Here is an 11,859-nt window from a genome sequence, read left to right on the forward strand (position 1 = left end):
TACAACGCTACCTTATTCTGGTTTAGGATCAATAATGGTAGGACGAAATTAGAAGAGACTTGTGAGGGTGTGCTGCTGTGAATGACCACAAGGTGGTTCCCTGACATTGCACAAACAGAACTGGCATCAAATACACTGCTAAGACATTTGATTCTGCTATGATAAGCTGTTATATTTTGACAGTTATTGTCTTCCACCCCACATTTCAAGTGATCCTTAATTACATTAAAGTTCTGAAGTTCTGATATTACGTTCTGACACGTTCTGATATTGTTTGTTGTCTCTTAATTATTATTATTAATTTTTTTACATTTTGTTCTCAGACAACAGATGCAGTAAGTCTGACAATGCCAACAATCTAGGTTCATATCATACAATACAACTCTTGTCCCATATAATTGGCATTTAGGGTTGTAGGGGCTACACACTTGTCCCATATAATTGGCATGTAGGGTTGTAGGGCATACACAATTGGCATGTAGGGTTGTAGGGCATACACACTTGTTCCATAGAAAATAGGCTTGTGTATTATTAGGTTAGGTGCCTTCAGAAAGTGTTCACACCATTGGACCTTTCCCACATCTGGTTGTTACAGGCTGAACTGTAACCCCATAAAGTGCAATTGTGCTTTTTGAAATGTTTACTAATTCATTTTAAATGAAAAGCTGAAATGTTTTGCATCAATAAGTTTTCAACCCTTTTGTTATGGCAAGCCTAAATACGCTCAGGAGTAAACATTTGCTTAATAGGTCACATAATAAGTTGCATGAACTCACTCTGTGTGCAATAATAGTATTTAACGTGATTTTTGAATGACTCATCATCTCTGTACCCCACACATACAAGTAAGTATCTGTAAGGTCCCTCAGTCGAGCAGTGCATTTCAAACGCAGTTTCAACCACAAAGACAAGGCAGGTTTTCCAATGCCTCGCAAAGAAGCATACTTATTGGTAAAGGGGTAACAAACAAAAAAAAGAGGCCATTGTATATCCCATTGAGCATGGTGACGTTATTAATTACACTTCGGCTGGTGTATCAATACACCCAGTCACTACAAAGATACAGGCATCCTTCCTAACTCAGTTGCTGGAGAAGAAGGACACAGCTCAGGGCTTTCACCATGAGGCCAATGTTACAGAGCTTAATGGCTGTGATAGGAGAAAACTGAAGATGGATCAACAACATTGTAGTTACTCCACAAAACTAACCTAATTGACAGAGTGAAAAGAAGGAAGCCTGTACAGAATAAACATATTCCAAAACATGCATCTTGTTTGCAATAAGGTACTAAAGCAAAACTGCAGAAATTAACTTCATGTCTTGAATACAATGCGTTATGTTTGGGGCAAATCCAACAGAACACATCACGGGGTACCACTCGTTACATTTTCAAGCATGGTGGTGGCTGCACCACGTTAAGGGTATATGCTTGTCATTGGCAAGGAGGGCAGAGTTTTTTTTAATGATGAAAATAAACAGAATCTAGTTAAGCACAAGCAAAGTCCTAGAGGAAAACCTGGTTCAGTCTGTTTTCCAACAGACACCGGGAGACAAATTCACCTTTCAGCAGGACAATAATCTAAAACACAAGGCCAAATATACACTGGAGTTGCTTACCAAGATGACATTGAATGTTTCTGAGTGATCTAGGTAAAGTTTTGAATTATATTGGCTTGAAAATCTATGGCAAGACTTAAAAATGTCTGTTTATCAATGATCAACAACCAACATGACAGAGGTTGAAGAACGTTTTTAAGAATAATGTGGAAATATTGTGCAATCCAGGTGTGGAAAGCTCTAGGAGATTTACCCAGAAAGATTCACAACTGTAATCGCTGCCAAAGGCGATTCTAACAGGTATTGACTCAGGGGGTTGAATACTTTTCTTATCAACATATATCAGTGTTTTCTTTTTAATGTATTTCTTAGAAATGTTAGAATTCTTCTACGACTTTGACATTACAATTAAATACATTTGAATCCCACTTTGTAAAACAACAAAATATGGAAAGAGTAAAGTGGTGTGAATACTTTCTGAAGGCACGGTATGTTAAAACAAAAGAAACATTGAAATAATGTGTAGTTTGGTAATTAGGCTATCAAATTATTACTGGCCATTGGTGGACATATTAGATTATTGTGTGATAGGTCATTCTGCAGTGTAGAATTATGTTTTATAAATAGTCAATTAAATCTGTTTTCATTTTAGTTGTTCCAGTATGCTAGGCCCTATAGTGAATTGTAAAGACAGAAAATCGTAAATTATCTTATAATTAAAACCATATGCGCCTTTGTCTCATTCTCCTAACTTCCAGTAAATTCTCTGTTGAACTTCATTGCGCTATGTCAGGAAAGATTCACACTTACAATTCCATAATACCATATAAAAGAAAAACACATCATGGATAAAGAGAAAATAGTTTTGAAGTTTAGGCCTACTGTTGATTAGTACCCATGACCGCTATTGTTGATGATATTGCAGATTTGCATGTCGGTTTCAAAAGGAAAGCTGTGGATTGGAGGCACGCATATGAATGTTTATTATATTCTGCCGAACAACCGGCAGGCAGCCTTCTGTGTCAGATACAGCATTTCCCTAATATTTGTCTATAAATTGGATGGAAAAACATACAGTTGAACTGTCCTAAGAGTTTGTAAACAAATGAGCAAAAGTTTGAGAGAATAATTTTACTTTAGTAAAATCACTTTAGTAACGGTTAATATGTTAAGTATTCCTTTTAAATGACAAAGTACGCTTGTGGAATGTAGGCCTAATCGTCCTACAAAGGGTAACAAATAAAATGCTTAATCCAACTCAGGCATAAAGCATTGAAGTAGGACAGTGGTGTTGGCTAATTATGCAATAAGGCTCGAGGTGGTGTGGTATATGGCCAATATACCACAGCTAAGGGCTGTTCTTATTCTCGACGCAACGCTGAGTGATAGGACACGGGCTGTGGTATAATGGCCATGTATCACAAAATTCCGAGGTGCCTTAAAAGTGTGTATCATAGGCTATAGGCAATCAATATATGCTTTCTAATGAAATATGATGGAAAGGTAGGCAGGCCCTATATACAAGATAGCCTATTGCAGGGGTGTCAAACTCATTCCACAGAAGGCCGAATGTCTGCGTTTTTTTCTTATTTCAATTAAGTCAACCACAAATACCTTACTAATTAGTGACCTTAATTCTTCAACCAAGTACAAGGGTGGAGCGAAAACCCGCAGACACTCGGCCCTCCTTGGAATGAGTTTGACATATATGTATATATGCAACGTTTCAATAACATCTGTTTCCAAAAAGATGTGAACATTCCAACTGTATGAACAAAGCGCATCGTTAGTTCCAAAGGCATCGCCAACCCCCAGACAGCCTGCATGTACAGGTGACTACATGGTGTGAGTTATTAAGTGAGTTGAAGCTGGCTAATTAAAGGCTGCATGGTCAAAATAATGAGGATAAATCCTCCATCGAATGGATCTTGAAATTTGGATGCTGGCCTATGGATTAATTTGTTGACGTTTAGGACACAGTTAGTGTGTGTGTGTGTGTGTGTGTGTGTGTGTGTGTGTGTGTGTGTGTGTGTGTGTGTGTGTGTGTGTGTGTGTGTGTGTGTGTGTGTGTGTGTGTGTGTGTGTGTGTGTGTGTGTGTGTGTGTGTGTGTGTGTGTGTGTGTGTGTGAGTGTGGGGGAGAAATCAAACTATCATATTTTATTTTCAAACAAATTCACCGCATCTAAAAAAATATGCCACCTAACAAATGCCTCTCCAATAGTTTACTAGGCCTGTAGGCTTATGTTCCTTTCACAGCCACTGCGCGATGCCTCATTGATGTGTAACAGCCGTTTTGGAACACCTTGTTCTCTGGATTTGCCGAGTAAAATGTGCTTGTAGTCTTCATGGTGATTGAACATATAAATTAATAATTTTATACTGCAGAAACGGCTTTTTCCGGACCATTTCCCGTTAACGTATCCAAAGACGTTTACATTATAAAAGCTACATCCATATCTCCGCCGTAGAGGATCCGGCTCCAGAAGGCTACATGAAAGGTGATATGAATTACAGAACGTTAAACCGTCAGTAAAGTAATCTGTGTAAATTGCGTCTCCGAGGACCCTGGTATTATTCAGTGCGCTTTATGAGGACCCTGAGAATGAAGTGCTTCTCCCATGCCTGTATTTGAGCCTCAGCCCCTTGCACTTTTTTGATTAATCCTCCTGCGCGGGATTGGTGACAGAGCTTTTGACTGGCTTTTTCCTCTGTTCCGTGTGATGGACGCCTAGCTGATCAAGCGGAATGAAGAGTAATTAAAAGCTATAAATTATCCTTAGCAGTCCCTCTCAAGGCGTATCTTTGCAGGCAAGATAACAGTCCCTGCGCCCATTTACCGTCTGAAAAGAATTGCGTCTCACAATGGCTACTTTGCAAAATGGAATAGTGATAGTGTCCTAATTTAAATGTAATTAAGTACCAGCAAATGGCTTGTCGATAGAGATTTCAGCTCTTTAGGCCCAACTGAAATAAAACAATGTGGGCTGGACGTATGATTGCGTTGCATCTGCATGGCCTACTAGTCATTATAATTATTAATTTGTTTTGAATTAATGTTTTGGTGTGTGCGTGCGTGTGCGTGCGTGTGGGTGCTCCTATAATGCCATTACACCTATAATGCCATTACACCCCACAGATAGGTGTGTTAGTGGGCCTATACATAATAACGTTTTTTTTAATGGATAAACAAAGAATCGAAAGACGGTATAGAACACGGGCTCATGTTGTGGACATAACCATGCATAAATCAAAACACATCATGGATCACTCATCTGGTTATGCTTGTATTTGATTATGGGCGAAAGCCACTCATCTGGTTATGTCTGCACATTTGTTTGTGGGACCAAGGCACACGTGAATTAAATTAGCCTGCATATATCAATATTTACACACACACACACACACACACACACACACACACACACACACACACACACACACACACACACACACACACACACACACACACACACACACACACATATATATATATATATATATATATATACAATCAATATACCTATATATTAAAAATCAATTAATGAATTATGCGCTTTCACCACTTTGTTTAGAGTAGCATTTGTGCATGCATAAGCCCATTTAGCTTTCTTATAATTTGGGCACATATCATAAAGATACATCTAACCTATAAAAAGGCGACGTATGTGGGCTATACGCATTTGCAATTGTATAATGTGTATACATCCGTATAGTTTAGGCCTACTACTGTGTTCTCGGTCTAGCATTATTTTACTGAGAATACAACAGGCAAGTTTGCAGCAGGCGAGTAGCGGTGATAATCTTGTTGGGTTTTCTTAAAACCCATATTTGGTACCATGTAGCCTACTTACCCAGAGATGCGAGACTTTATTGGATGTCGTCTCCCGTGTCCAAAAGTGTCTCAGTCATTGATTGGCCCACTGCACGTTCGAAGGGGTTCACGCGCTTCCGGTTAGTGTGGGAAACGTGTGGGAGAAGCTGAGTGATGTGAGGAGTTAGTGAAGATCGAACTGTCATATAGACAGTGGTGAAAAGCTTGTGGCTGCGAGAGGAGCGTGCGATGCCTTGTCAGTCTTGTCATAGTCGACTACCATGACACGTTGGTGCGTTACGCACGAGGGATGTCAACAATTTAGAAATCAATATGTGCACCAAATCAGAGAGGGAGTAATTCTCCTTTAGTGTGCACCGTATAGCTTCATTCTTGTCATATTTGGATTCAAATACACACAAACAAGTGGAATTGGTTAGGAGCCTGCATCGGCCCCTTTGCAACCATTTTCAGTGATGGAGGGGCAAAGGGATGTACACAGCCCGGAGTTGAGTGAAGGGGAGAGCGTTTCTCCTTCTCCAAGTCTGCCTTCGCCGCCCATCCTGCCTCTCCAAGCAGCGCAGCAGGCGCACAGAACCACCAACTTTTTTATTGACAATATTCTACGGCCAGATTTCGGCTGCAGGAAGGAGCAGGGTTTAGGTGCGAGGGAGAGGTCGCAGACTTCCAGCCGAGAGCGCGCCCACCCTTTGGTCGCCAGACCGAGTCATCCTGGAACGCCATGCCAGGATTCCAATTGCAGCAGCGACAGCACTTCTTCCTCCTCCTCGTCCTTGGCCTTGTCTCCAACTCCCAAAAAGAGCACCTCGTCCTCGAAAGCCAACGACAGCTCTGGAGGTAGCACGCCCAAGTTCGGCGAGAACACTTCTCCTGTTATGGTTGTGAACGGCGTTAGTGGCGGCGCAGCGCCCTCCCCCGAGGCCCAACCGCTGCTGTGGCCTGCCTGGGTGTATTGCACTAGATACTCGGACAGGCCCTCATCTGGTGAGGCAATAGTTTTTTAACAATTTTATAAATGCGCAATAGTCCAATTGCAGAAATAGTAGTCTTTCCTCAATACGCTTGTATTTGATGTGTTTTAAATTAATTCATACCTTTATTTGTGAAATAAAAGTGTATTTTATACTCTCTTTTCGACAAAAGGACAAAATATGTAGGCTATAGTGCATGCTTAGTGGTCCTGTTACTGCATGAAAATAATGACTGACTGAGTGCAAAATATAGGCTAACAGACTCAATCAATGTTCAACTGGAATCAAACCTTCTCCATTTATTACAAAAAAAATACAAGGAACAATAAAGCACATATAGGCCACTTGGACAATTGTGTGTTGAAATTATACATAAATACTGTAAAAGGATTGTGTAGCATCAGTATTAACCTACTGTATATTTTGTCATTTATATATTGATCTTGAGTAATGTATTGGTTTGATGCTATTCAAGATAGTCTACCAATATCTGTCTAGCTATTGACTGAAAGACTTAGTCTAGCATGTGCACAATCTACCAATAAAGTTACATGAATGGAAACAGTGAAAAATCGAGTAGTTTGTTTTCAAGAGCATATTTGAGAACATATCAGAACATGTTAACAACATGTCGTTGATGACTGTGTGGCCCAACATTTCACTCTTCTTATTTGCAAGTGAAATCTTGGTCCCATGACCACTGGTTGCATCTTGTAGGCTAAAGGCCTACAACAACAAAATCCTTGCAGATGTGACATCTTTTAAAAGAATGTAACTTAAAATTAGAACATACTCCATTAATTGAATTGAAAGAGACATATAGTTCTTACATTTGACATAATACAACTGTAGGCTCATATAGGCTATAAGTGTATATTATTCATAACCTACAATCATTTTAATGGACCGTTTTCAATATATTTTTAAATCTCAATGAGACTAGAAAAATCAAGGTTGAATATAATTAAGTTAAAGAAGGTGCACTTGAAAAAACGAGAACCTGGAAAAGAATCTCATTTGCTGTCGGCATATTGAATGAATTAACAATTTTGACTGTCTTGATAGAGGATGTATATTATCTGTGTATGGACTTAGTGTAATTCTCCCCGCTTACTTTGTTAATCAATAGCAGCCTAGGCTACGTTAAATGGTAAGCATGCACAATGTTTATTTTGTTTGGGCTAAGAAAGTCCAATGGTTCCAATGCTGTTTTGGCATGTGAATAAATGAGCTTTTCATAATTAAAATACACTTGTCCAACTGCGTTTTATATTTATTTATTTAATTAGGTAAGTCAGTTAAGAACAAATTCTTATTTACAATGACGGCCTACCGGGGAACAGTGGGTTAACTGCCTTGTTCAGGGGCAGAACGACAGATTTGTACCTTGTCAGCTCGGGGATTTGATCCAGCAACCTTTCGGGTTACTGGCCCAACGCTCTAACCACTAGGCTACCTAAAGTAGGTATTGACAAAATCATTGCAAAAATAATGACAGGGAATTTAAAGATAGGCCTATATAAATCAATATAAAATGTAAAAAACAATTCACTGAAGATTTTGTATTTGTGTTAGAAAAAGAAGATAGGCCTAGCATCAAATAGCCTATAAGCTTAAAAAATAAATATTAACGGATAAATTATATTTCCTGTTTCCTATCATATTGTTTATTTGTGGCTGTTTGTTTGTCTTTAGCCCCTGATAATGTTGTATATTTAAATGTATACTGTAGCGTACCCATACGCACATAGGCCTATACCTAAATCTTCATTTTGGGCGAAATATTTTAACGTAAATTCAGGATATCTGAATGAATGCCTTTATTAGCCTATGTCAACAAAGCTAGAGATCACTGAGCTTTAATGCTTATATTTTTAGTAGGCTTTTGATCAATGGTAGGCCTATAACAGACACACTTGCCAAAAGTCCTAAAACTTGTATGTTGTAAAATTGCTGTAGTTGGCTTTAAGTTTTATGGTTTTCAAATTTTAGCTAAATAATTATGAAAAGTCGACCCATAGCTACTTCACACAAAGGCCTGCCGCTGAGTGGACCTTACTCTTTTCAGTAGCCAAATGTTATTCACAGTGATTATTAAAGGCCTACCATTGGGATGGCCATAACGTTATATAGCCTACAGCAAATACTTACCTTATAATAACGTTTAGTTTATTATCGTTTATTATTAGTAGCCTACCATTATTACATTGTTTAATTTTATTATTATGAATATAGGATCATGGTTATTATTAGGGTACGTTGCTTTTATTATTTGGCTATTATTATGAAGTCTAACCTAAAATCCTCAATTTAATTGTTTCTGGGTGATGAAAGCTATAGATCTCTGGCGCTCGCTGAATATTTATATTCCCGTTTTTATTGTCGTCCCTACTGTAGGCCCAAGGACACGGAAATTGAAAAAGACGAAAAACGAAAAGGAAGACAAGCGACCCAGAACGGCGTTCACGGCTGAGCAGCTTCAAAGACTGAAGACGGAGTTCCAGGCCAACCGTTACATTACGGAGCAGAGGAGACAGTCTCTAGCCCAGGAGCTCAACCTCAATGAGTCACAAATCAAAATCTGGTTCCAGAACAAACGGGCCAAAATAAAAAAGGCCAACGGCTATAAGAACGGCCTGGCTCTCCAGCTCATGGCGCAAGGATTGTACAACCATTCCACCACCACCATTCAGGAAGACAAGGAGGAGAGTGACTGAGCCTTCGCTTGCCCCAAATGTGCTACAAACTCGGAAAACTATGGTGCAGGAGTCACCTTTTGGGGACGAAATATTTGTGGATAGTCAAGGCTAGTGTAAAATATGTTCAATTTGTTGATAGGCTTGTGTATGAAGATGAACGATACAAATATGCATACAAGCTACGAACATGATGGAAAATGAATAGCCAAAAATTAGACTGTATAGATAATTTAAGGAGAAAGGGATACAGTACTACTCACCCTGCACTTGGATAATGATATGATTGCTATCTTTGTCGCTTTAGGCCTAATGTGTGATCTCTCTCTTATATCAAACCTCGGTGAATTTACAGACTGCGTGATCTGCCACTTCAAGCCAAAGATTTTATCGAAATAACAGCCTGAAAAAAAACATCTATGAATCTCTCTCTTATAGACTATACTTTCTTCCTGAACTGCGAGTCCCTAACAATCAGTAGGCCACTGTTTTTTTTTTTTCGTTGCCTGCCGCTTGATGTATTGCCTCAACTACGTGTGGGCCTGAAAGATTGGCCTATATGACTCATCTCGTGTTGGATTCGCGATATCTTGGAATACTACAACGAAATATATGTGATCTCCCTCGACAGTTAGAGGGAGTATATTATCTACTACATCTAAACCATGTTTCCAAATTAACATTTTTATATTGGAAAAAAGGCAACACTACTCTTTTTTTGTATTGTGCACTACTCTGTGCAATAGGTTCAATGATTAAATTAATAAATCGTAGTGTCTATGGAGTTGGTTTACAGCTCATTGATTCAAGTGAGTGGGGTCACTGTATCCATATTCACATGGTGTATTTTACAAAGGAACATTTTATTATGAGGCATCATGACATCAGGCCTGTTCAGAGCGTTGCAGGGCATGACATTGCCTTGCCTTGCCGTGCACTACTACAGCTCTCACTCATTTCATTAACTTTTTGTGTTGCACTACAAAGATAAAACTCACCATTTGCTCGTGTAACGAATGAGAGCCAGTCAGAGCACGCGGCTCAAAGTGCGGCTGGAGTCATTGGTCACGCTACTCTCTTCAAGATCATGCGCACGGTCTGTGTGCACAAGGTTGGGTCCACGAGTATGTAAGATTTCTTCCTTTTTCACTTTAGGCCTATATTGCAGGTAAATAAACAATGAAAATAACATTATTAATGACAATTATACTCAGAATGACATGCCTTATTCTTGCATTCTTGTAGATATAACATTTCGATTAAAAACATCTTCCCAAACATTTGGATATTATAGCCTGATCAGTTGAAAATAAATTATTAATTTGAATTCTGACCTGCTCACAATATAGAGCTGCGTCTTATCTAAAAGGATGAAAACGAAGAGCAGGTAAATAGCCTTTAATGAAGTCCATAAAACTCAATAGGAAACGCACCCTAATGGACTGGATCACATTTTAAGCATAATAAGGTGTTCTTTCCTTTTCCGGGGATAAACGGGCCCAGATAAATAATAATACATTTTGTTTTCCGTGCAGAGCACTCTTTGCACTGCACTTTTTGTACAAATTTGGCTTATTTTTTGATTAAAGAGAACCAATAGCCACACAATACATCTTATAGGCTTATAACAACGATGCATGAATGAAGACTATTGACACGCAACCTCTACCAGCCTATTCACCAGGAATGTAGGCCGAAGGCTGTCGTAAACATAATAAGTAAACTGTAGCCTATAGCTCGTTTTACAGTTATGAGCAAACGGACAAATATTCAGTTCTCTCTCTCTCTCCCTCTCTCTCTCAATTCAATTCAATTCAATTCAATTCAATTCAAGGGGCTTTATTGGCATGGGAAACATGTGTTAACATTGCCAAAGCAAGTGAGGTAGATAATATACAAAAATGAAATAAACAATACAAATGAACAGTAAACATTACACATACAGAAGTTTCAAAACAATAAAGTTTCAAAACAATAAAGACATTACAAATGTCATATATATATATATATATGTGTGTGTGTGATATATATATATAAATACAGTGTTGTAACAATGTACAAATGGTTAAAGTAAGTAACTCTCTCTCTCTCTCTCTCTCTGTGTTTGTGCGAGTACTTGCGTTTAGAACAGCTGTAGGCCCTACTGTTTCAGATGACAGATGGATAGGCTTATATAGGCTAACATATATATATATATTTGATAATTTACCACATGAGCTAGCGTCAACATCCGTTATATGCCTATTGTGTAAGCGCTGATGTCGATTAAAGCTCAGATGCAGTTGGTCCAGTTGGATAGCGCCAGGTGGACTCAAAACCAATGCGTTGTTTCTGTCTTCCCGTTGTCAATACATTTTTTGTAGATCATTTGTGATCAGTACATTGCCTACTTTACATAAGGAGGGCTGCCTGAATTTGAGACACTGTAGTCTAACAATATTCAGATGAACATGTTTTGCCAGTTGATGACTGCCTGTTGGTTACCGGATGATTTAAACTAAACAAGTTATAATACAAATAAGACTAATAATAATAATGAAAACAGGAAAATTAGTACGTTTTCCACTGAACTATGACCATTGGTGACCTAGGCCATGTCTATCTAGTTTATCTTATAGCTAACCGGAATTGAAGGTAAACATGCCCGACGTAAATTCATCCACAATCTTTGATTTACAATTGACATATTTATTAATGTTTTTGCTAATTTGCTAATTACGCCCCCCCCCCTGCCCATTCGAAATATGCCAAAACCTTTGCTTAATCGAGAGTTTTTAATTAGGGCCTACACCCTGCTTTCT

The 11,859-nt window shown here is 38.7% G+C and overlaps 1 protein-coding gene across 1 annotated transcript; it reads left to right on the plus strand.

The window, feature by feature from the left end:
* Positions 1 to 5,501: 5,501 nt before the first annotated feature.
* Positions 5,502 to 10,857, plus strand: LOC112224940 (homeobox protein engrailed-1-B-like). Its single transcript, XM_024388533.2, has 2 exons — positions 5,502 to 6,375; positions 8,760 to 10,857. The coding sequence occupies exons 1-2, from the start codon at positions 5,847 to 5,849 to the stop codon at positions 9,077 to 9,079; spliced, it is 849 nt and encodes a 282-aa protein (XP_024244301.1). The 5' UTR covers positions 5,502 to 5,846; the 3' UTR covers positions 9,080 to 10,857.
* The last annotated feature ends 1,002 nt before the right edge of the window (positions 10,858 to 11,859 follow it).

This window comes from Oncorhynchus tshawytscha, linkage group LG26 (assembly GCF_018296145.1).
Source record: "Oncorhynchus tshawytscha isolate Ot180627B linkage group LG26, Otsh_v2.0, whole genome shotgun sequence".
NCBI classification, from domain to species: domain Eukaryota; kingdom Metazoa; phylum Chordata; class Actinopteri; order Salmoniformes; family Salmonidae; genus Oncorhynchus; species Oncorhynchus tshawytscha.